At 40.0% G+C, this 27,135-nt stretch overlaps 1 protein-coding gene across 3 annotated transcripts in view; it reads right to left on the bottom strand.

Annotated features, from left to right (window-relative positions):
• LOC113011928 (single-stranded DNA-binding protein 3) overlaps positions 1 to 26,839 on the bottom strand; it is a 36,546-nt gene extending 9,707 nt beyond the window's left edge. For 2 of the 3 annotated variants that reach the window (XM_026151794.1, XM_026151795.1), the window contains exons 1-5: positions 26,549 to 26,839; positions 19,181 to 19,253; positions 18,367 to 18,428; positions 13,023 to 13,107; positions 2,670 to 2,759 (exon numbers count right to left, since the gene is read on the bottom strand). In XM_026151794.1, coding sequence (XP_026007579.1) covers positions 2,670 to 2,759; positions 13,023 to 13,107; positions 18,367 to 18,428; positions 19,181 to 19,253; positions 26,549 to 26,604 — 366 coding nt within the window. In that variant the 5' untranslated portion in view covers positions 26,605 to 26,839. The remainder of the gene's footprint in view (positions 1 to 2,669; positions 2,760 to 13,022; positions 13,108 to 18,366; positions 18,429 to 19,180; positions 19,254 to 26,548) is intronic. The other variant, XM_026151796.1, reaches the window with a different exon arrangement.
• Between the last annotated feature and the right edge of the window lie 296 nt (positions 26,840 to 27,135).

The raw sequence follows: 27,135 nt of genomic DNA, 5'->3' as shown, positions 1-27,135 counted from the left end.
TAGACCACTCCTAAAGTTTCCACCATCTTTGTTATGTTTTTTTGCATCGAAATCTCTTTGGACCTCATGCTGAAAGTCCCAGTGAGCAGCTACCAAATGCACATTCAACTCCAGACCTTACTTAATCAAGCGGGGGGGGGGGGGGGGGGGGGGGGGGCGCACCTGCGTGCGTCCTAACTACTTCTAGTGCTTTAAAATGTAACGGTTAAATTTAAAAAATGTCCATAAGTGCTAAACAGTCAGTTCAATATTATAATTTTTCAGATGAAATGAAGAAATCAGCTGACCAACAGAATCTGAGCCAATCGCTTTGTACAACTGACTACCAAAAGTCGCTTCTTTTTTTCTTCAAATGCATAGAGACAGACATCAATTCCATACAACTGCTTGTGTTTGCTGGACAGACAACAGACCAACTGCTTGCTTGAGTAAGAAATAGGTGTACTAATTAACAACAAACAACAACAAGATTAGATGGGGTCTACTTTATTGTACGGACCAATATCTGTCTGGGGCAGCAGATCTGTCAGAAGGGCGGCCTTGATAAAAAGCTCTTAATGAATGCAATTCATGGAGAGAGAAAAAAACCTTGAAACTTTGTAATAAAAAAAGAAAAGAAACCACTTGACCCAATTAATATGAGGTCAGCATCTCAGAAGAAAATTTGAACAACCAACAACTATTATAATCTATTAGCGAATTATTTTTAAACACAAAAATGTCAAACGTCTCAGCTGCGAAGATTTGCTGTCTTTTTGCAGAATGATGGAAAATTGAACTGTTTGCTTTTATTTTGAACTCTTGCTCGTAAACTTAAGTCATATCTTGAAGCTGTCATGTCTTATCTGACATACTGTAGACAAAATAACAACTCAAAAACAAGAAAAACATATCGACTGGTTATGAAAGTCATCAGCAGCCGCTGCTTGGATCTCGTATGTCCTTGACAGATTTCTGCATAGCTGCTTGTGTTGTATGTTAAGAGCATTTAAATTTGTGACTGCTTTAGCTGGAAAAAAAAAAAAAAAAGATATGGTGAAAGCAAGAGTTTAGCATTTTTTAAAAGTCAAATATCAGAGGAGGTATTGTTTAGGTGTCGAGCCTGACGTTCTTAACAGGATTTCAAACAACACTCTGCCTGCGTGAGCCACATTTGCAGTGAACAACCGAAGCTTTCTGTTACAGTAAGGTCGCTTGAACACAATGTGCACACAAACACAGACACACAAGCCATCGTCCAATCTTACTCCTCCACCAATGTTATAAATAGCACTTCCATGCATGTCTCGTCACCCCCTCTCCCCCCTACCCTTTCCCTTGCTTATTCACAGTCATACTCTCACTAGCCCCCCCCACCACCATCAGCACCACCACCCTCACTCTCAGCCAGCAAACAATAGGGTGGGACGTAGCCACAGAAACAAACAGTGGGCCACAATCCTGGTGGCACTGATCTTTCACATTTCCCTCTCTTCTTACTCCTCCACTCACCCCTCTTCCTCTCCATCCTTCCCTCTCCCTTAATGTGTCACTCGCTTTTTCGCTCCTACTCTTCGCCATCACCTTATCGTGCCTCCTGCCAAATGCCAGTGCTGTCCATCACACCACTGCCTCACAGTGTTTTTGTTTGTGAATGTGTGCTCGCATGCTTGCACGTGTTTGTATACTGTGTGCGCGTTTGCATGTCTCGTTCTCGTCACTCTTCAGACAGCCATCTCCCACACTAAAACCTTTCCCTTCACAGACCCGGGACAGGTCAGAGACAGACGAGATGGAGATGGAGGAGTGGAGAGAGGATGAATACGGGATGGCTGAATCACAAATCGGCTGAACAGCAGCCCAGCGAGCGCAGAGCCACAGATGAATGAACAGTATGAGCTTCAGAGGCTCTGGTGGGTGTAAATATCTAGAGTGGAATAAACAGTATTTGGAAAAATGTGGAGGGAAAAAAAAAAACACCAAAAAAAAAAACCCTGCTACCCAAACTGCAACTATGCTGTCATCTGATTAAACTCCATATAGATTTTACTGTGAAAGTCTTAATTAGTAGAACCTGACTGATATCGGAAGTCAAATTAAAGGCTTAAAAAACAAAACAAAAAAACGGGTATCTGATCAGTATCTTAAGAAGTCTAATAACTGAGGAAAACCCTCCTTTTACCGTCTATAAATATAACAGATATTTTCAATTAGCAGCAAAGCCATGCCTTTTTCTTTAGATAAACTTTAGGTTAAGAAAATGTTCCTGTCTTCTTGTGTAAATAAACCACCAACTGGGCTAATCAAATATTGCTCAGTAATTAAGGTGCAAACAAGGCTGCTTTTATTTGCTACTTAAAAAAAGTTTTCATAAAATAAAAGTCAGCTTCTGTACAGAGAAGACTGTAATTACTGTCAGAATAATAACATGAATGAAAATTTAAAAAGAAACCTGAATAATTTCTCAACTGGGAAATGTCCATGTTTAGTGCAACTACTATAAAATGTGCTAACAATAAAATAAGAAATTGCTAGTTTATTGCTCTACAGAAATAAGTGAACATCGGACAAGGAAGTCAAAGAGTAGACTAAATATAGATTATTTGTTTTGGGGAAGTCAGAAATGAATGAATGGCAGATGGGGTAAAATGAGAAGTGGGTTTGGTGATGACACAAGAGTGGGGTCATACCTGGAAGAAGCCTGGGGGCATGGGACCACCTGGCATGGCATCATTGGGTGGCATGTTGCCCATCACTGGGCTCGGCGCTGCCGCTGCGCTCTGGAAAACACAAACAGATGAATTCGATATGGTGTTCAACGTGTACATGCATCCTTCACTGCTCTACCCTAATGTATATGTGCATGATGCCGCATTGGCCAACAAACGACAACAGGGAGCAGTGGCTGCACCTGCATTTGCCCCCCCCCCCAAAAAAAAACAACCTCAATTTAAAGTTTAAATGTTAGATAGAAGAGAGATGTATTAACCCCCCCATCTCTTTCTTTAGGCAAGGCCAGCAATGAAAAGAAAGACTTCAGGGAGAAACATTGCAAAAATATTCAAACACTTCAGAAGAGGAACAATCATAAAATGTCAGTGACACAAAGCTGTAAAGAGACCTGTGCCTGTACTCTGATCTATTCTATCATACACCCAGGAATAATGTCCTGACCAACACAGCAGTTATTTATTTGCACCGGTGATAATGAGTACATACTTTTATGCTTCTTTCATTAAAAAGCTTTTCTCTGTCACAAACAACAGAAATATAACGGCTAATATTAGTAAACTCCTTCCTTTTCATTTCTTGGAGATAAATGAAAACAACACTGACTCTATAATAACGTGCAGCTGATTTGCAAAGCGATCTAGGAACACCGCATATGTAGGAGTTTGTAGCTTGAATGTACTCATATGGAACTAATCACCCTGAAACTGCATTTCAACATCCTAACAGATGCTCCATAGGTCAGCTAGTAAAGTTGAAAAATTTTGCCAATTTGTTTTTTGAAGTTCTCAACGACTATTCCACAGGTCCTTTCTCATTACAAAGAAGCCAAGTGTCAGCAATGGCATATTTGGATCCAGTTTAAGAATCTGACACAAACGACACAATTTGTTACATTTAATTTATTTCAAAATTCAACTAATTTTAATGAATTCAGGAAAAATCTTCATATTTCATGTCTTAAGAAACATTTTGATCGATTTGAAGTATAGTGATTACTTCCTGGTCAGATCACAACAGAGACAAGTGTCATCTCATGTTTCATGAGCTACATATAAAAAAAAAATGGTTATGAAATACAGTTCAGCACCAAACCAACTTACATTAATTTATTGTAAACAATTAAATTACTCAAAACTTATCTTCATTACAAGCTTTCATAAGTACCTAATGAGTACTGACAGAGGTTAAATATAGTAACAAGTCTTCTGCAAATAGGTTGATCTTACAGAGTTCTTGCTAATTTTTAGAAAATGAAGCAATCAAGATATTTGAGACACTTAAAGACTGTTTTGTTAGAAGGCCACTGAATCTTTTTTTTTTCTCTTCTTCAGTTTTTCTGAATAACATTTAACTCCAAAGCAATTGTCCATTAGATTTTTGGGCTAACATTCCCTATAGGACAAACACAGTGTCTTTAATAGTACTCCATTTACTCTACAAATCTAAGGATGTTTAATTACAAATGCTACATTTCTCGCTTAATAGAAATTTATAAAATCAGTGAGCAATTATGTTATTGTTATCTTAAGGACAAACACAGAAAGCATACCACTCAACTAAAACAAATCAGATGTAACACCAGTACTGTCTCCAGTCCCCTTTACGTCAGTCAAACAATATGGGAGAATAAAATTAGAATCTAGAATAGGAAAAGGGGGGCAGAATGATTCAGCCCGGGAGTTAAATATGATATAACTGTATTCTTGTCAACACACATAGAAGGAGACGCATGTTCAGAGTGCTTACATAAGCAAGCCGGAACAAACACATGTGCACGCAACCACATGAACGCGGAATCGCACAGACACACAAAGGCTTGCATCACAGCCTCATAAAGTGCAGCCCTTCAGTACAGAAAAGCAGACAGGGGAGAACCGCAGGCTACAGGACAGAACAGAGAGGGGGTTTAAGACCCAGGGGAGGGAGTTGCTCTAACAAATACACAGACACACACTTTTGCACATCTACAGATCCTCCAGCACGCACAACTGACAAACACACTATATCCATATGACACACGCTGCATGCATGGACAACACATACCACCAGTTACACAGATGTACACAAACACGCTTGCCGTCCTCCTTCTCCCATCTGAAACCAAAGCACACAAACTGAAATATCACAAACGCACGCACACACACCTCCCCCCATCTTTATGCTAATTCTGCTAGTGAACATGAGCAGGCCACCGAGTCCCTGGGGAAGAAGCAGGGTAGGCTGCCTCTTTCTCTCCTTCTCCATCCTTCCTCTTTTTCTTCCGAACACTTTTCTCGCTATCTTTCCTCCTATTCGTGACCCCCACACTCATTTGTCTTGGCACTGGTGCACACACATGCACAAACACACATACGGCACACACATATCCCTGTGCCCCAACCCTTGTACTATCCCTCCCCATCCACAACCTCTCCTCCCCTCAGTCCCCCCAGTAGGGTGTCAGCAGCTTGCAGAAGCTGTTGCTATGGAGACAGGTCCTATCTGCACTCTGTCCCCCTGGCATCCCCCGCTCCAGGAGCACGGAGACAGAGAGAGAGAGAGAGAGAGAGAGAATAAGAAGATGCAGGAGAGTGAGATTGGAGAGTGAGTTAGAAGATACAAGAGTGAGACAGAAGGAGATAAAAAGAAGAAAGAAAAAAAACAAAACACGAAGGGAGAAAAACAAAGAACATGCACCAAAAATGGTTTCTGCTCACAATCAATCACTCAGTCACATTATTTTTATGGACTATTAATGGCCAGTTATCTCCTCACACATTCCCTAATTTGCTGATTGAAAATGAATGCAGACTGAAAGCGTGTAGACTGAGCGCGGTTGCCACGAGCAAAAATGAAGGTAGATTTAATATGCAGTTGGACTTTATTAAAATCAACTGGCCTGGGGAAATACAAAAGAATCCAGCAGTGCCTTTTTTCCTGTGTGTTTGTAGTGGCACGTACAGTAGTGTTTATATCCACCTCTCCATTTCTACCTCTGAAGTGGAAGACAGTCAGAAAATCCTGCCCCCATTGCATTTTATCACAATAACGTGATTTACAACAAATCAGATCTCCAGGAATGGGTTGACATTTGTGAAGGTAAACGTTAAATGCTAATTCACAAAGAACATGTGTGTACAGGGGCGACAAGTGTGTAAACTTATGAAAAGAAGCAAGTTCAAGAAGACATAATAATCCACAGCAGATATTAGTACTGCACTAATTAGCTGATATAATAGCAACGTGGAGTTGAGTTGAATTATTCATTTCCAGGCAGAAGCATGGAAAAGTCTACAAAATAAGGAGTGCATGAAAGAAGCACCTGGTGGCAACACAAACTCTTTAATGTCTGACATGCAGCAGAAAGAAGAATGTGTCTCTTTTATAGAAGCCGGCAGAAAAGTTCAACAAAACCCACGGGACGCATTTTCAAATGCCTGGGAATATTTACACTGTTTAAACTGTAAACTATATTTTAATGGCCTTCCGCGGCAGCGCTGCACAAACACTGTGTCAAAGCATCCTGGTGCAGCATCTGCTCAAAAACAATATCAGGTGAGTTTTTTTATGTTACCTGGCTATCAACAACACGGAATCTGGGCCAGAGACCTGATCTGTACCTGAGCTATATAAAGAAAAAAAACAAAACACAACATTATCTTTTAAAAACTCAAATTCAACTGGGTGCACCTTCATGAATTATGATTTTGTGTGTACGATTTTGGTGACAACAGGTGGACTATGGCTTATGGAGCTCATCCATTCAATTCAATTGGGTTTTATGTTTACAACATACTGAGCTGACAAAGGGTCGCAGCTGAAACAACAGCACAAGTATCAACATTGAAAAATAATGGATTTACACTTTCCTAATGAAAAGTATTCAATTATTAGCGTTAAACTTACATTATGTATTCTTTCCTTCCACCAACATCTTTACCTTTTTAGGGTTTTCATTTCTCAGCCACTCCATACTCGTTCACAACTTGGCAGGAGAGCGTAGCGACCTCTGGACTTACATAGTTACATAGTGTTGATCTTTCTTTAACTATTAAACAAGAAAGGCTTCAGTAACATTTATCACCCTAACCTGTACAGGCTATGATTGCCACACAGGTGTTTCCATTCTATTCATGATATTCTACTCAGAAATTCAAATCTCCATTATTCGCACTAAATATATTTACAGCTAGCAAAATATACTGAAGATAAATTTGAATCATTCAGAGAGTGGGCCCGCCTGTAGCCCACTCTCTGATGAGTACATCCACAGTTTATTAAGACTCTGACAGACACCTCAAACGAAGCATTAATTGGGTACACTGACAGTCAGAGAGCCTTGGTTCATATCATCCGACTGTCTTCCCATGCTTCCTGTTTCTCTCTATTGCACACTTGGACAAAAGGCCAAAAAAAGTCTTCTTAATAGACTGATGTTTGTACTCTTATCACACCTTTTCTGATTTGAGCCTGGATGATGATTTCTGTGACAAGTCACCCTTCATCTTTTCCTGTTATTTCTGGATTATACACTATCCAGTGAGGCAAAAATACCTCCCACTCACATACCAGCAACAATAATAATATTCATTCAATCCTATTGATTCAATTTTCTAACATATGAAGTCATTAGTTACCAAGCAAAGAGTGAAGACGGTCTCTTGGGCTCTGTAAAACCTTTGACGTGCATTTGTTCGTTCCATGAAAATAATTTTACACTTGAGGCAGCTTTCAGTAAGCTGACTGTACCAAACTCTTCAATGACCTCACTTTATTGAAGCAGTTTCCTCCTGGTTGGAGTGAGATGAGTTTAAGTAGTTTAGCCTGTGGAAATCAGGATGAACTCAGACGTATTCCACCCTCTGCCTCGCTACCAGGGTGGCAAAATATTTCAAGCTCTGACACCTTAATCCAGAGTTGAGACTGCTTTTCCTTTTCAGCACAAACTCATAGTGTTGATGAATAATCTATCAAAGAACAAGACACTAATGATTCTGATTGGCTCGTATAGTACAGTATGTAGATAGCCTATACAAAATAGCATTGATCCTTCCCTCTCCATTTCCCTCTCCCCACTCTCACCCATAGGACCTACCGGACAGATCAATAGTGCTCAACACATTATTGACCTCCGCCTGATACCTTTCACAGGGATAAAGACAGAGATATAAACACTGGATGGAAAGAAGGGCGTGAGGTAGGAAGAGACAGCAGATGCACCTGTATGTGTGTGCTTGTGTCTGTATTTATGTGTGTCCCTGCCTGGAGAGGTACTAATCTACATTCTGGTTCACACTGATATGTACCTCATCACTGTCTCCTTGACCTGCTGTCCTTAGCGAACAGAGTAAGGGAGAGAAGGGGGGGGGGGGGGGGGGTAGAAAGGCAAAGGAGTGAGGATGCGAGACAGAGTATATGGAGATGGGAGGGGGGGAAAAAAATAGCTGACTGTGGTGATCTGGCTAATTTGCCCAGACCAAACAGTATGTTTCACTCTGGAGCAACAGGATATGGCTGCTCCTCTCACCGTCACGTCTGACAAACACGCGTGCACACACACAGTCTCTGAAAACCCAGCTGGTCCTCAAAACTGGCACAACGTGCACGCTAAACACACACGCACTTCCCCAAACGCTGCTGCCAAGGTAGCAGTACTGAACCAGACAGGCGGACTTGTGCGCACACACCGGATGACAGCACTAATACATGCTGCAGACACAACATCCACTTAGCCAACGCTCCAGAGAGATGGCAGAGCGTCCAAAAGACAAGACTATGGGTGGAATGAGAACAGCAGTGAATAACAGTATAGATTCAAATCAAGGAGAAGGAAGAACTGAAATTATTATGGATGTTTTAGTATTATTACTAGTATTCTAAGTAATACAGTAATAAATAACTAATATATATATATAAAAACACACTTCTTTCCCTCTTACATACTTTATTCTGCAATGCAAAAAGCATAAAGTTCTCCATTTAGCTGATCTGGAGTCAGCCAGTGACAAAAATATAGATTGAAATAAAACATGCTTGTGTTTTATGTCTCTTTGCTTTTAATAGAGGAATTTGTACATACATACAAATACTGTTTTAACAGGATTATAGACATTTTTTTTTAAAAAATCACTGTGGTAATGCGACTTATATGAAATTTCAGGAATTTAGAGAGATTTCTGTTTAATGTGGTCAAAAGAGGAAGAAAGCAGCAGTTACACAGCAGGCAGCAATTTGGCAGAATAGTTTGGGTTTTTTATTCAATTGCATCTAAGAGGCTTTCTCCTTAAACTATTCACAGTGAAAACATATTGCAGGTTGTTTAATATGCTGCATAATGTCAGCTGGTTTTAATGGATTTTTTTCAGGAGAAATTGCTGTATAACAAAGAGCTGCTTTCTGTCACTAATGCTTCATTAGGTTTAAACACTTTATGGCATTAAAGGAAATGGTACAAATATTATTACGCTGCTACTGTCCTCCAAGGCATCAGAAAGTGCTGAAAAGCACCAAAACACACACCAGTACAGATATACTATAACTTTAAATACATGCTGTTTTCAAATTTCCTGTAGTTTTTTTTTTAATAGTGTTATTGATTTACACATAGTTGGAAATTACAGTTGCTCTATTTAAAATAATAACAAAAGCAGCTATCTATAATTTCCTTCTCTATCCATTTGGTATGTTCACTGAACTCCATTTTCAAATACCTCAATTGTCTCTTGGTTGTGTCTTTATACTATCAACACTGCCCTCTTCTCTTCAGTGCTAGTAGGCATTGTGGGTAAACAGCTAGATTAGCCAATCAATCTTGTCTTGAGAAAAGGGGTTGTAGGGGTGGGGGTGGTGGGTGCAACAAGAGAAGGAGACTCAGACAGAGCGAGTGATAAGCGAAGTGAGAGGAGAGGGGGTGGGCTGGTTTGTTAGATCTAAGAAAGAGTAAGAGGTAGAGTTAACAAGGAAGAGAGGTTAAAAAAAGTTTTTGGAATGAATGGGGACAGAAGACAGATGCGGATGTGGGGGTGTTACAGAGGTACTCAACGCTGCAAAAATATGACGTGAATAGGACAGAGCTGCAGAGTGTATGAGAAGAAGACGGGGAAGGAGTTTGAGAAGGTAACAGAAAATGGCAGAAGAGCTTCCTGAAGAAGCTTTAAAAGCAGAAAAATTAAATAAATAAAACTCAAGGGCCTCTATAGCCGAGCAATGAGCACTCGTGACCCCTCGTCCCAGATGAATACATCCCCAAGCTCATTCAAAACATAAATTCAAATAAATCCATTAAAAAAATAAAAATTAAAAAATAAAAAAACAACACACAATAATTTAGCAGAAATACTCATTTATGAAACACTTTATACTATCACTCATTAACATAAGTGATCAAGCTAGCAGTGCTAAATTACCCAGTAAGCAAATACTTGCAAAAAGATGTTGCTGAAAGCTGAATGACAAAAATTCACTTAATAGAAGATTACCAAGTAATACAACACAGCCCATGACAAGAATCCCTGGTCTTGGTCTTATTGACAAGCCCTGATTAAATTATACATACATATACATGGTGTTTGCCTTGGCTTCTGTTTTTCTCATGTTTACTGCACTTCAGCTAAATATTGCCACATTAAACACATCACTTTAAAGATGTGTTTGAAATTTATAAAGCTATTTAAGCATGAATTAAAAACCTATACAAAGAGATCTATGAATATTACAGGTAATTTTCTATTGAAAAAAAAAATACACAAACAAATCAACTATATTATAACCCCTGTAGTACTTTTATAACCCGCATCCAAAAACTAGCCAGACCTCATTTGTGTCTCTGCACCCAGCGGACAGAACTGTAATAATGTTCCTTAAACGCTGGCGTGCACTCCTGCAATCCTCAAAAGAGTAAGAAACTGTTTTAACGTAAGGTGAAATGCCTTTTTCTTCAGTGCCTCTAACTGGCTCGTTCTTTTGAAACCAGTAGAAAAGGACCTGTGCTCAGAGACCAGCCTCGGGGGACAAGAGCCAAAATTAAACCAGTCCCATCTCCTTTGCTTTATCGCTGCTAGGAGCAGACATGCAGTTCACCCATCTACATTTATACACAGGGTTAACTGGAAGGAGGGTATGAGCCCATCCACCCTCCTATTATGGGCTGGCTGCCAAAGATGCCCCCCACCCATCCAAACACACACATACACACTCACACATATACACACACACAAATCCCTGGCTTAGCCTCGGCCCAGTGCTGGGATTACCGGATTAGAACTCTATTCCATTATCTCCTCACACTATACAGCGCATGCACACACACACACACACACACACACACAAAAACACGCACACACAATGCCACACTGTCTTGGCCAAAGCGGACACGCCGAAGACAGACACAGTGTCAATCAGAGCAGATGACTTTTACAGACATGACAACAGAGTTACAGTTTCTCCTCATGCTGGAATAAAAACAACACTTTGCATTATTGCTGCAGAAATCTGGAGTTGTTGTTTGAGGAATTCCTCAGCAAGATGGAAAATCAGGAATAACAATTAGGAGGCCATCCAAATGAACTGATTTCAAATGAGACACTGAATCCTTACAAACTATGGAAACCACAGCTGACCCCGACCTTTGAAAAGAATTTAAGCCATTCTCACCTATGAAGTTCAGAAAAACAATTAAAAAAAAAAAAAAGTGTGTTGCTGAATTGCGATTCTATGTTAAGTAAAGCTAAAGACATGATTAATATAAGTTGGTAACAAGAACACACTTTTAGAAGCAGGGTTTTCATGGCACTGCAAGGATATTACACTGTGTGGTGTCGTTTCAAGTGGTGCATTGTAACAACATTATACATTGTAACAAAGAGAAACACCGACTTGCAATCTACCTACATAATGTCATTTTCAGTTTCATCGTTCAATCAGCAACACCACAGAATGAGACCCTTTGGATTTCCATAATATTCCCTCAGTTTTTTCCTCTTGCTGTTTCTCAAATTGTTTTTATTTTTCTGCTCCTCTGAAGTTTCTTCCTTTTCTGTCAATTATTGATGCACCTTAAGAAATGAGGAACCATAGGTTTTGGTATGGAAATGTTCCCTGCTCAATCATACTTGGGTCTAACACATGTCCATGCATGCCATTCAGCATGTGTGACAGCAAAACTCAAGAAGCCTGGTGCACATAAATTGATCTTCTTGACGACTTCTGAGTTGAACACTGCATTTTTTTTATTCGTTTTATTTTAATTACATGGCTTTAAGCAGTTAAAAGGAGACCTATAAACTTATTTCTGGCTCCACGGTTTTATTCTTGAGCTCTACTGAAATTGGTTTGTATGATTCAGTTTAAAATAACCTTTGTCTTACACTGGTGCCTTTTTGCAGCTACCTTTCCTTCTTGCTTTCAGCTAACTTTAGTCTAAAATGCCTGCCTCTTGTAAACAGGTCTACACAGCACATGGTTGGGGTTGTTGACATGACCATTTTAAGAACATCAACTGTAACCGACATATGAAACTAGTCAAGAACAATTTTGAAGTTTGAAGAAGTCTCTGAAATACTTTAAATGAGTATCTAGCACTGTAACGGTATACATACACAGACACAAGACAGAACATAGGGGGGAAAAGCATTTTCAATTAAACTTTTTTACAATTTGTGTGAGTGGATCTTTAAGTTGTTCTTGAAGCCAAAGGACAAATATCGAAAAGTTTCAGCCTTTGAAATGATCAGAATGTTTGTGTGTTAGATCAGACAAAAGGAATTTGAGGATTTCCACCTTAAACATAAGGACAGACATTCCCCATGTCCTTGTACTTTATAGGCCAAACATCAACTAATCAAGAAAAGAATGTATCAATGAATTGTTAAACGACCGTTAGTTAGAACTTTACTTCTGGTTAGCAGAAGTGTCTCATATGGACCACGTTTTTTTCTTCTTTTTAATCCAGTCAGCCAGTATTTGCTGTTGTTCGAGAAACATTTTCATTATACTTAATTATATTTTCAGTCCAATTAATCTTAAAAAAGACATTTTTATTTATTTTTATATATATATATATATATATATATATATATATATATATATATATATATATATATATATATATATATATATATATATACACATACATACACACACACACACACACACACACACATATATATACACATATATACACACACACACACTTGAACTTGTGACTGAAATATAGTGTTTGTCTTGGCAGACATACATAAAAGAACAGGCAAAAAAAAAAAAAAAAAAAAAGGATTAACAGTAATTGTTAATTGTTTCCTTTTAAGTGTTAGAAAAGCCAGTCTGTCACTTACATAGTCGTGGAAGGCCTTTGCCTCACTGGAGTGTTCACACGTCTCTCTTCGGTCTGGAGCTGCACAATACAAATCCCAGAATACGCTGAAATGAAAGAGGGAGGGGGGGGGGGGGGGGGTGCAGTTCAAAGGTTAGCAAACACAGCAATACAAGCCAATGTGTAACAGCTATTCATAACCCATTCACACACTCTCACTATCTCCCTGGCGCTCTTAAACCACCTCTTACACACTTGAGCATCATTGGAAGAGGGACACAATGCCAGTGTCGCCTCCTCAATCAACCTCTCACTCACTCAGAATACACACATACGCACACACTTGCATTACCATACTTGTGCAGACCTCTTTACCTCCATCCATTTCCTGTCCCTACACTGTAACTGTTCCACTGACTCGTACCAAGAGTGGACCCAACTATTCATAAAGTTTCTTTGTCAGTGTGTTTGGCATGATAAGTAGAACAGGGAATGCAAACAGCCTGTGTGCTACCCATCTAAGACTAAACTAAGACTTCCAAGCGGATTTTTTTTGTGCGTTTCATACAGTCTTGCCTTCATATGAGACATTTATGAAGGTTTCGGATAGTTCAATAATGAGCTCCTGTATTTGAGCAAAATGAGTAGAATGGAGTAGATTATGTTGATCCCAAAAGCTGGCTTATCCTAACTTAGTGGCCTATCTTTAGAAGGTCAGAATGATCACATAAGCTACAAAGCAGCACATATGTTTTTTCATTTGCTCTGATTATTTTACTAACAGCTTAAACAATGACAAGATGAACTCAGAGGAGAGAGACATTCTTCTTATATATATATATATATATATATATATATATAAAAAACAACCCCTGATTTGTTTAAGATATACTCTAATAATCCCAAAAGTGGGGAAATTCCTTCCATTACACTGGAATTCATAACTTTGAATGCCTTAGAAAATATAATTCCACATTATTTTCAATACCAGGGGCGGACAAGTCGCCGCAACACTGAGGGCATAAGATGTCTGATTTGTATTAAAAAATAAAAATAAGCCTGTATTATTCAGCTGCAGTGCATGAGTCTGACTGAGAGGAGGCGGGTTTTTGTGGGCATTGCAATACCTGTATCAGCAAACTCTGGAAGAAGCAAGTGCCGGTAAAAGTTGGGGAAAAAATGCACCTAACAGCACTAATGACCAAAGTTGAAAGCTCAAGTGTGCAATAAAACTTAAAAAAAAAAAAAAAAATTGATCTCAAGAAGATGCACTTCTTGAATGTTTACATAACACAGCATCATGCTTATTTTATTACACCTTTCAGAACCTTCTGAAACAAAGTTTTTAACTAAATAACAAATCTAACTTTTTTTTAGATTCATACTGCCTTGCATGCTTTCAAATTATTATTCTCTACTTTCATTTGCTTTTTATTACAACATGTCCTTGGACTCTTATTGTTGACGGCGCCACAAACGTCTCCTGTAACCTGATGTGCACCTGGAAATGTAACTACATGGCACATAAATGCAGTCTGCAGCTATTGTGATTGGCCTGATCAGTACCAGTTTTTGAATGCATCAGTGAGAGAATAACAATTATCACCTAAATATGGGGAATCATAACCATAGCCTCAATTTGAGGACTCACAGAAGTCAGCAAATTGCGGCAGGGAGCTTGCTGAATCTATCGGAACGAACATGAGGGAATGTACAAAGAAGTGGAAAAATCTGAGGGGCAAATATGTTTGCTTCTGAAAAAACCCAAACAAAACCAACGACAACAAAAACTGACCACACCAAAGCCCGGGTAGGCAGGAGGGGAAAAGCCTCAGGATTTTATTTGTTTGTATCGTGGCTGGCACCACATAAAATGCTGGGACACAACACAATTAACACTGCGCAAAAGCATGAATGCTGGCAATGGCGTTGGCCACGTAGGTTACATCATAGGCTCTACAAAGATTCACGGAGCAGAGTCGCCTTTGTATGAAAGGTTGGCAAATGCTGTACTTTGACATTTTCAGAATTTTTTTAATATGTTGCTTTGTTCTTTGTGTGGCCCTGCACTGAATATTGTTTTTCTTTTTAAATGTTCGGGATGTTCACAATTGTCAACATTTTCATATGTAAACTACACCCTGGGGGGTATAGGGGGTTTGTCACTTTGAACACATATTCTGATTTATTTTTGTTGTATCTCACAACAACCACTGAGTGTAAACAGTCGTCATGATGTCGGATGACACTGCTAGCTGTTCTGGTGACCGTGATCAATTGTTGAAATTCCTCCTTTGATGAGGATGAACTGTCCACAGCTATGAATTAGAGATGGCACGATACCACTTTTTTTATGTCCGATACCGATATCATAAATTTGGATATCTGCCGATACCGATATGAATCCGATATAGTGATTTTTAATCAACAAAACTGTTTTTTTTTTAAATATCTTGCTGCATTTTGTATAAGTTCATACTCAAGTTTAAAACAACAACTACACTAAAGCTATTCTGTTATACCTGTATGCAAAAAAAAATATTTCATAGTTCAGCAATACTGATCAATCTAATAGACTTAAACCTACACCATCCTCCCTATTCTGGTATTTTAAAGAGTACTTAGCGTAAATATTAAGCAACCTAACTAATAGGGTTCCAACTCCCAGCAACAACAAAAATAAATAAATAAAAAATAGGGAACCACCCCTCACGCTCCACCTCATGATGCTTAATCGACGTAATCAACCTTAATTTGATGCAGTGTGAAAAGAAATGCACAGAAATCAATTATTTTTCAAGAAATATTAAATAGATTCAACATCTTTCTTCAACAAAATTGCAGACTGCACAGATGGTACCTTCCCAAAGGAAAAGGTACTATAGCTTACTAGGGTATATTAGACTTAATAGTCACTATATACAGTAATTGACTTCTATTCATTTTACATCAAATTAAAACTTTCGGTGTCAGATAATTATTTATTAAAAGCTCGACATTTTAAATGAGAATAAGAAAGAAAAGTATGTCTTTGTGCCCCCTTTTCCCTGTTAATGCCCTATCGGCCCCCCTGGCTAAACTTTGCTAGATCCGCCCCTGCACAGTTACCAGCGTCAGCTACGTAGAAAAAGATCCTCGAGTAGAAAGTAATATTAAATACATTCGAACAACAGCTGATCAAGCTTAAACGTGCTGCTGTTGTTCAGCCGCTGGTTTCCTCTTTCTGGTGCAAAGTGGGCCAAAAGCAAACAAGAGACACGGACTCGCGACAGAAAAGCCGATCAGCTGATCATTAAGCAGTTTCATGATTGAAGTAGCAGCAAGAAGAGGCAGTCGCTCCATATATCGTTTGTTAAGCTTAACGCAGGAATGCTTTACAAACATTCAGAGATGGACTTACACACTTGCTTTACTTCTCTCGGGATAACTTTGTCGGAGATGAAATGCCGGGTTGCTAGCGAAGCTCCAAATGCTATCCAGACCACCTACAGGTCCCGCATGCCACAGCCGCTCTATCACGTGATGCATACTGCTCCGACGTGCTAACGTTCTGAGGTGAGTTACGGCGTGTTGCAAGTTTTGTGAGGTGCTTTCGTGATATTTAATGGATCGGATTACATTTTTTATTTTTCTCCGATATCCGATCCAGTAATTTAGGTCAGTATCGGACCGATACCGATACGTAATATCGGATCGGTCCATCTCTACTATGAATTCTCCTTGTTAAACACAAGGAGACGATAAAACTTCCCATTCATCCAAATAAACTTTTGGCCACCTGTGAACTCAATACAAGAGCTTCCTCAGTGGTGACATCACCAGGTACTGCTCATCATTTTTATCAACTTCTTGGTGTGGTTCTGTCCAAACCAAGCATCAGCTACTCAGCTGTGTGTGTGCTGTTTTTACAGCTGGTTCAATAGCATCAGTGCTCAATAACTCACTCTTATAACACTGTTGTTCACTCTCTATGTTAAACTTTTATTACCGGTAAGAGGAGGTAAGAAAATAACATCTTCCCGTTAAAAGACGTGATTCAGGTACTAGTCAGTACTCCTCCAAACACCTGCCAACTCCTCTCATATTTTAAATCCCCATTAAAACGCATGATTTTAACTATTCTCCAGTCATTTCCAGGAATCATTTAAAAGCTTATACTGAACAGATTTCAAAGTCTTAAGTGAAAGCTAAATGGTTTCATATGCCAAGAATGTGAAGAAGTATGAAAAAAATGAAAATAAATTGTATTCTTCTGTGGTTTTGGTCATTAGGTGTGCTGACTTTTAGAAAAATAAAATACTCCTTGTCTGCTACTGTTTCAGTGTATTAAGACAATTCAGCAGCTTAATTTTTAGTTTAGATTTTCAACGATTTAGCTTTTGCTCAGTTTCTTTTTAGCTACATAAGCTTAAGATCTGTTTAAGTGTAGCCTCAATTCTCAGTAGTCTTAACTACAAACGGACACAATGGAGGGGACTCTGCATCCACAGGAAACCCACATACCAATAACAGGCTTAAATATTTCCATCCAAGTTTAAATATGTGGTAGAAAGAAAGAAAAAAAAATGCTGTTAAATGTGGGTTTTACAGTAAAACAAACATGGTTCTACCCGTAAATGTGAACCACAGGATGAGGGCAATCCCTCAAAACAAGTGAAACTGCTGATCAGTTCGTAAGGTATTGACCCTAAAGGTTAAATCTTAGCCCTGGGGAGAAATGATTGGGGGGGGGAGGTAGGGGTTGGGGGAGGCTGTACACAAAGGAAGCTGGAATGCAAAGGGTTAATCTACCAAGAATCCCTCTCCCATGTGAACAAAGGGGAAAAAAGTGGGAGGTGGGGGGGCTACAAAGGTTGACGAGAGGGTGAGGAGGGGGAAGGGAGGGGGGGGGGGGGGGGTCCATTCCCTAACCATCTGGATCTATTGTTTCAGAATCGGGGGTGAAGGTTGGAGAGCTGGAGGAGGGGAGAGGCGAGAAGACAGGAAGGGAGGGGGTCACGCCCTCGGTGAGTCTGGTCAACCCCAAGGGTGAGACTCTGTCAGACCTCCCACCTCTGAGAGTCACTTTAAATCATGAATATGGGCAAGTACCCTTAATTAAATTAAAAAGTGGCATTTCCCAAGCACCTTAACTTTTGAATGGTTGCATGTACTGATTTATGTGTTGAGTTTATTATTCTCAAACCTGGATTACAGCTGTTTGTTCACATAACAGTAGTGATTTATTGGAGGGGGGATACACAGTTTAAGATGCACACTGTAAAATGTGTTTACGCAAGTAAAAATCCACATACTCACTCGAAATAAACAAGAATAAAAAGCAAAAAGGCTCTGCTAATAGTAGAACAACTGAATAGATCGCTTACCACCACCATGAATGGAGGAATCCGGGGGGCTCGCCTAATGTAATATTCTTCTCCCATCGAATCTGAGAGAAGGAAAAGAAAAAGGGAAAGGAAAAGGAAGCCAGAAGAAAAGAGGTCACTTATGGCCACTAGAGAGGGAGGATTATGTCTGCAGGTCCGAGGTTAAGAACACATAATCAGTTAGTCTCAAACTGTCACTGGTATCGAATGTGAAGATCGGCATCCTTCTGGCTCTGTGCATCACCCTCTTCCCGACTATCTTTCTTCTATTAGCCCTCTACTGTTCCTCTTTTTAATGTAAAGTACAATCATCATCTAGAGTATAGCTTATTAATTTACTTCCTTACACCCAAATGGGCTGTCAGCAGACTTGAGACAATGCAGTTTACAATACACTGCCTATAAACGGCTAGAAATAACATTACTTCACCGGTTCACTAAGATCCCCTGGTTGGACAGTGAGCATGATCCGGTGTAACGTTATAGGATTTCCTTATGAAAAATTTATGCAACACCTTGCACCCTGTAATCATGTTTAGCATGTTTGCACTGACGATGTATGCCTGAGAGGGTACAAGCTGCTATAACACGAGCTACAGGAGGGATCTATCGTGTAAAGCTTGGTAATGCAGGAAGCCGTTTTCCATTCATTAGTAACCAAGGCCAATGTTTCTGGTAACATGTACTTGAACAGGAGTTGGTAAGGTTAAACTATAAGGGTGATTTTCAGGAAAGATGCAAAGAACGAAGGCATTTCTAAACCGACCGGGCTCGGTACAGCATAAAAAAGTCGATGTCATGGCTGCCGTCTTACCTCAGACAGGAAGGTCTGTGCTGATTTCTGTGCTCCCACATGTAGCAGGTATTCGTACACATATAACGCCAACCTGAAATGTAAAAGAAAAAGAAAAATTAGTGATATTTTTCAACATTAATGTCAAACTCCTCTGTCTTTGTCTTGCATTTTTAACAAATTAGACAAAAAGAATGAAGATTATGTATCAACAGATCAACGACTGTTCAACTGTGAAGAAGGAACAAACTATTATCAGGAAGTGGCAAGAGTGGGAAAAATAAAAAAAGTCAGGGAGGGTGAAGTCATTTAGAACTTTCCTCAATCAACAGAGAAGTTGGGTTAACTAAATGTCAGTCAGATATTGTTAGGGTTAAACAGGAAGTACTTTCTGAAAGTTCAGACAAAGGTTCAAACGTTCAGCCATCAGGCTAACCTATAACATCATGCAGCAACAGAAGACTGGACTTACAATGACCAACCTAAGATTTTGCTTGTGTTATTATAGTTCTTTTCATTACAGTGAATAGTTCTATTAATACAAGTAAATATCCCAGTATTACACTCCATACTATGCATACATGCATACTCATAACACTGCTGTACATTTACAATTTAACTTAGGTGGATTTGACTCTTCTATTTGGATTTTTTTTAATTATTAAATAAATAATAAAAACTTATAGTAGTGATTTTTTTAAAGTAATGCATATGGCCTTGCTAAAGCATCTGGACATTTTGTCATAACCTCATCACCTCCTCACTTGGTGATTAATTTGATTCGTCTTTATGGGTCTTTACACTACAGTAAAAACAAAAGGGGCAAAATGAACCTTCAGTTCCTTAAACACTTCCTGGACATTAGTTCCTTGAGCTCAAAGTTCCGGAGACTTGGAGCTCCTCCGTATTGTTATCTTCACTTTATTTCGGGATGGCTGTAAAGTCACTGAAGAAAAACAAAAGCTCCTGTGACTGAAGCTCTACAGCGCCTCTGTTCTCCTAGACCATAAATCTCACTTAAACATTCTGGGACTCCAGGTGGTCTGTATAGTTTGCTATACTTTACTGCTTCTGTGCATTTTATTAAGCCTAATTATCCAAACTCCTTTAATCACAACAAAACCTAAAGACAGTCAGACTCTTTGAAGAATACGCTTCTATTCAAAGCACCACATACCAGCAGAAATAGCTGCACATGACAGGCATTCCCAATCGTTCCAACCATATTTTAAAAGCTCTTGTCAAACTTTTCAAAATCGCTGCTATTATAACAGGCCAGCAACATTTGAAAATGGCAATCCACCAGGGTCTATTAACAGACAGACATCCATGCTGTGGAGTGGGAAACCCCCATTGGCCCAACATTGTACTCCTAACTCCTTCACTTAGTCATGTTTAATAGGCTGTTAATGGACCATCAATCGACCAGCAGTGTGGATATGACAGTGCCCCGTATGCCCAGAGCAGACAGTCCTCTGACAGCCCAATAAGGTCCTAATGAGAAGGACAGTAGCTTAGTGTCATAGTCCCTATCATTAGTCGATGAACTGATCAATGACACATGATTTTGAGATAATTAGGATGTTGTTCAGTTTGTTTTCAACCACTGACAGCTTTTTTTCCCCCCCAATTCTGTCTTCGTTTCCAAAGTTACTTCTTCATAAGATGAAATATCTATTAAAACATATTTAATGCATTTAAGTCTCTTAAGAAGATGCTAAAGAGGAAGTTCTATCAGCATTCAATGAAAATAAAATGGATAAAGACAGTTTAATAACCGCCGAGGTTGCAAATACTCAAATTACCCTTAGGTTTGTGCATAGCTGTGGTCCTGAAGTGCATATGGACTAAGATTAAACCTTGGGGTGTGTCTATAAAAAGAAAATTAATCCACCACTATTATTAGGACCATCGACTGGAGGCTCAGAAATCATTTGTCAAATGTTCTCAAATGTTTAGGCTTGACGCGTCATCTCTTGGTCACAATTTGGTAAATGTAAAATTTATTCTGACTAATCAGGACGCCTGATGGCGCGACCCTGTGATTTGGGGATAGTTATGGTGGGTTTATATCACAGTTTTCTGATTTTCTATTAACCAATCAATAAAGCTGATGAGTGCATGCTGTACATTAGTCAAGTGCTGGCTTGTTTTAAACTTCACTCCATCAACATAATATTATTTTTATGAAATGTGTTTGTTTTTTTAATTGAAGTCAATCTGAAATCTTTAGATTAACAGTCAAAACAAGTATAACAATTAACTCCAAATTTCTGTCATTGGGATAAAGGTCAATTTTATGTGACAGCTCACCTGTTTTAAGTGAAGTAACAAATATTTGCTAACTGATCCTGTCCAACTATTTACTATACATTTACATGTAGCACAGCTGCCTGTACTTCATGTCTAAATGTGTGCAAGTGTCTCACCTGCTTTCTGACGCTGCAGACAGACATGCAAAAAAGGTTTAAGCAAGGACTTCTAGAAATAGCTTGAAGCAACTAGCTTGAGCTCCAGTACATGTTTTGTCAAACCCCCAGATTACTGTTCTTACTTAAAAGTAAAAGAATTACTTGCTGTAACAAGACTTCCTTAGGTGAACCTGTGGAAGGATCACTAGCAGTTGCCTCCAGCTGCTTGTGTCTGGAGATGACAGAGGGCCTCACCCCAGTCCCGTTCCAGGGCATGCGACTGCCCTCGTGGACATCCCTCGGAAAACTGTAGGTTTTTACAACCCTGTTTACATTTAGTTTTTCCATTCTAAATATCAAAATCATCCAACTTGATTTCAAAAAAATGTTTAGAAGCTCAATAAAAGTATGAAGTTGGTTCAACTGCCATTGTGCTAGTATTCAGAATTATCCAGTGTTAGCTATGGGGATGTTAAACTGCACTTGTTTCCTTATTCTTGTCTCTTTTAGGAGTATGTTTTGCAAATCATCCCAGGCTATAAACACAATCATGTAGAGCATTGTTCTTTAAACTAATAACCTGTACTGAAGGAAAAAAAATTAAATAAATGCGCTTAAAATAAACATCCAGATAGTAAAGCAATGAACAAATTCTCTGTGAGGTTCAAGGCTTAATAACAGAAATGGAAAAAAAAAAACTGCCATGGGTTACGTTAAGAGATATGATCTGTGACTGACCTGTACTTACTACAAATGGTATGCAAATGTTTAAAATATGCATTGTTAGTATGCAAATGTAGTCTGTGAAAGATATGAATAGGCAAATAGACAGTAACAGCAGTGATGTTAGTCCCTACATGTTCAAACCTTGTCCTTCACGAGAGAAAACAGGCAGAAGACATTTACGGGGCTAGTGAGCGGATTTTAATGCATGTTTCTTAAAAGTTAAGCAGAACACATTATGTGTATGATTTAACACAAGATATCAAACTGAAGGTGGCAAATTCATCATCATCCATGACCAGCTCTGAGTGTCATTCATATATTTCATACATATATACACATGTATATAACCATCAATACACCCGTTCACCAACATTGTTGGACTCAAAACCTGCAAACTTCCAAGACTGCTCACACAATGTATGTATAAGCCTATAGAGACTGTAAGCCACCTTAGAGTCCTGCATGCCGCTATGCGTCGTTGGCATTCAAGTGGGTCGACATGAGGTGCACAACCTTCTGTCCTCTTGACCTGAGCTTAATAATATAATATGCACTGTATACTAGCGCTGCAACAAGTTGGAAATTCTGGGCCAGAACTAATGATTGAAATAATTTAGACAGTAGTGGAAACCGATTTGTTTTTGTAATTTTCCACTGTACCCTTTGTGTCAGGTAAGCAAAGATCTGCGTATTAATCATAAAGTTGTCAACCGATTTTGAATGAGCTCAAATTGTGTTTGTAACTAATAAACCTGGATCCCAGATACAGAAAACTATAAATGGAGTCTAACCAATGGCAGTAACATTAGCCGACAATAAACTGGTACATTCCTATTGGTTGCTACTTTGAATAGATTTAAGTGATCTGTCTAGGCGGGAATTTCAATAAAAGAAACATTTTGCAACTACCCAACTTGTCTTAAAAGTTAAGAGTGCGAGACCAAGAGAGAACAGAAACTGAAAGTTTCTTTGTAAACACACATCCCAGCTGCAGACACGGTTTTCAGTCAACAATAATGACACATGTGTTACATAAGGCTAAACTATCAATGGGTCAGTCCAGGTTGAACATGTATCATTAGTAGTCCTGCACTTCATGCGGAAAGAGATAACAGTTTCAAAGTGCTGCTTTCTCTGCGTATGTACAGTGGGCTGACCTGCTTGGAAGGTAATAAATAACCGAGGGTGTTTCCCTGTTGCAGATAGTCACAGAGATAAGAGCACATAAATGAACAGGCAGACATATCGATGAACAAACAAACAAAGCACAACTGGCCTTGACTTCTTCGCAGAAGAATTCATATTTTTTATTATATTCCATGATAAATAAATCTCTCATAGTGCACTGATATTTCAAAAGGAAGAAACCATCCCGAGTGCAACCACTTAATTCAAAACAGACAGCGTGGCAGATTAGTTGTTGTACAAATAACCAATGCTCTTATGAGGCTAAAGGCTGCACTTCTGCTGAAACAAACACACGCGAACACTTGACCACTTTAGCCAGGGGAATCTGACCACTTTCTGAGGCTCCTAGCAATTTGTAGGTCACAGAGCTCTCTGTGACCGCTGGTGTAGAGTGTAAGTCACTGCCACTTGCAGGTCAGTCTAGCATTGAGCCACACACAAGGACCTACAACGCACACACACATGCTATGCATCATAGAGCTTTCTACCTCTGCACCTCAACACCCGCAGATTCCTTGGATTTAAAACCAGTTTTAAATATTTTTGAAATGCCTGGCAAAAGCTCACAGGAAGCTTTAGGATACAGCAAGTGCTTCAAATATTGATACTGTCTGCATGTCCCTGCACACTGCAGGCTTACAGGCTTCCTCAATACATGTGCATCCTTACACAGGAGTTTTGACTGGAAGGAAACGGGTAAGGACTTGGTGTTACATCTGGGGATGGGAGGTTCACGATGCAGATGCCCCCCAAGAGGCCTTCAATGAATTTTTTATGTGTGGTGTGTATGTGTGTGGGGTTTTTTGTATGTGGGCTGCAAGAAGGGGCAGCTTGTGTGTGCACCTGGCCTACTGCATTATTAAAGCTCAGAAGCTTGGACATAGAAAAAGAAAGAGAAGTTTAAGGTGAGGAGCCACTAGCGGTTGGTGGAGTGAAGGGAGAGACGAAAAAATGGCTTTGACTGGAACAAAAACGGGAACATGCCCAGTATTACAGTGGAGGGAACAGCAGGTGGTACAGGAGATTAGAGAAGCAGTCAAGTAGCAGTGTGTGATATTATATTCATCAGGGGAGGTTAAAAAACTGAAGCAACCCTTTTTCTGCCAATTGTTAAGGTTGTGTGGCCTCCACATAGCTTGACTCGTACGCTACTTGGTTGGTATTCTCTCTCCTGCTTTAAGAAAAATTTTCTTCCTTCTTCCACTTCATGTGAGGTGCCCTTTGACCTCCCTGCCCACTACGCTCTTATACATTTAAAGATGGGACATCTGCGCGTGCATAAACTCACTTCCACAGAGAGAGAAATCTCCCTGATGTACACGGTCGGCACACCTGACATCCTGCCTGAGGCTCCCGACAAAACCCCCTCTTTAAACATGGATGAGCCTGCCCACCATATCTCCCTCTCTTCTGTCTCCTTCTTTCTCTTCTGTCTCTCTCAACTCTGACGCAAAGCTGAGAGCAGCTGCTTCAGTCTGTCTCAATAATTCAACACTGAAGTGAGGGATGAAGAGACTGAGGAGCAGCAGTGGATGGGGAAGTGAGAGTTGGGAGGCAGATGGAGAAAAGAGGTGTAAAAGCCACGCACAGAGGAAAAGAATAAAGCAGATGGCTTCACAAATGACAGAATAGAAGGTGTGGGGTAACGTGGCGCCTGCTGATCTTCATGCAAACATGCACACGAGTCTCACAATTTGGTCCCACTTCAGCTCAGACCGGTCCGGCAAGTCAGAGCTGATGTGTCCAACTCATCCGCTCTGAGGACGAATCGATAAGCATTGACCTGTGTGAAAGCTCTTCCCTCTTCCTTTTTCTTCAGCAGGATATTTAACCGTAGAGAATCCGACCCCACTGTGGACCATTTGCAAAGCACAACACTCCCAAACTGTTAAATCTAACCAAAGTTTAACGAATCTTAATAAATGTCCCAATGCGCTTTGCTAGCTGTGACTTTTAGGAAAGGAAGTACACTGCAGAGAAGCGTGTCTTCTATTTCGGAACCAGTGCACATGGGGTTTTTACAAATCTTTTTGAGACTAACGTGAAAGCTCCGAAACTCACAGGAGTGTTGCTAAACGTGCGGCACGTATCTTCAGAGCGAACAACAAGGCACCGAGACAGAGGCACACAGACAAAGGGATTGGAGGGCTACAGCTAACGCCATCTAAGTTTCCCAACAAAACAAAAACCAACCACTATAAAAGGCCCATGTGGAACTCCTACGGTTTAAAAAAAAAAAAAAAAAAAGCGGCGGCATTTTTGTGAGCACTTTGTCCCCGCCGGCGCTTCGCACAACTCGGGATGACTGCAGAAAATCTCCACGGGCCACAAAAGTTAAAGAGGAGGCGCAGCTCCCCTTTACGCGGAGACCGCAAGCGGCTGTTCGCTGGCCGAACACGGGCATCGCTACAATGTAACCAGTCTGGGTTTCTGGAACAATTCTCGAGCACGTTCCGCTGCTAGTTTTTAACAAAGCCCCAAACAGCTGTATTCTATTTATACCTGCTGCTTCAGCGAGGCGACACAAAGCATGCTAGCTACAATGCACGGCGTCGCTCCAAATGCATTGTTCCTCACACTGTGGGGCGAGGGGCAAAGAGATGGACGTGGGATCCCCATCAATGCTCCCGAGTGCACGTTCAGACATTATCGCTGGAAGCACGCGCAGAAAACACTCCCTGCAGGTAAAAGTGGAGCAACTTTAGTTGCTCAAACTGCCGCTTCTCTCTCTTTTTCCTTTTTTTGTACTTGAGAGAAAACAAGAAAGACAAGAGTGAAATTGGCAGTGCAGCTAGCCACTTGGGCTAACTTAGCAGCCATGCCTGTAGTTGGGAGGATGCATAAGAAGAAAGGTAGAGGCACGAGTACAAACAAAGTGGCAAACACGAAGAATAAAGTAGCACAGCTTTCACTTGAAGTAGCCGGTAAATTTTAGAAAAGAGCTCCAGTAACATGCGTGACTCCGCTGGAGTGACTGAACTGCTCCACATCAGTTAGCAAGTTGAGCCACCTTAGCACACTTCTTTGCTGGATTTCAGTTGTGACAGTGCAATATTGTACTTACTTTTCTCTTGCTTGGCTATCGGAGGGGACAACAGCTCCTTTTCCTTTGCCGTACATCTTGGAGGCTGTTCTGATACTTTATTTTATCCCACTCGACACCTGTCAAAGAAAGCTACCAGGAAAACCTACTATCTCCATAGCTACCTAGTTAGTGTTGTCTCCCTATCTCTCCCTTGCGCTCTCTTTGCTCCGGTTTCCTTTTTTTCTACATCCCCAACATTGCCCACAAATCAGGCAGGGTTTCAGCCGGGGGGAACTTGAAACAGTCCGCTGGTGGAGCGTTTTTTTTTTTTTTTCAATCGCTGTTCCTGGATTCAGCTCACGCCCCCCCTGTTGCGAGACGGTGGGGGCTTCTTAAAGGCGCAGTGACTCAGTTTTTGTCGACTTCGCTGAAGTTCAAGTTCTTTTTGATGGCCTTCAAATTCAGGCCTTACATTACATGTGAGTTCATATACAGCACAAGATTATTCAGATTGAATGCTTTTGGTGTTTTGAAACATTTTCTAAGCAATTATATGTCAATATGTATCCTGCTAAAGATTCAGGGCTTCATTTTGCCACAGCAGATGGGGGCTTGATAGTCCCAAA

Source organism: Astatotilapia calliptera, chromosome 19 (genome assembly GCF_900246225.1).
Source record: "Astatotilapia calliptera chromosome 19, fAstCal1.2, whole genome shotgun sequence".
Classification (NCBI taxonomy): Eukaryota; Metazoa; Chordata; class Actinopteri; order Cichliformes; family Cichlidae; genus Astatotilapia; species Astatotilapia calliptera.
Note: the sequence above shows the minus strand (reverse complement) of the source record. Positions and strands in the feature narration are given on the sequence as shown.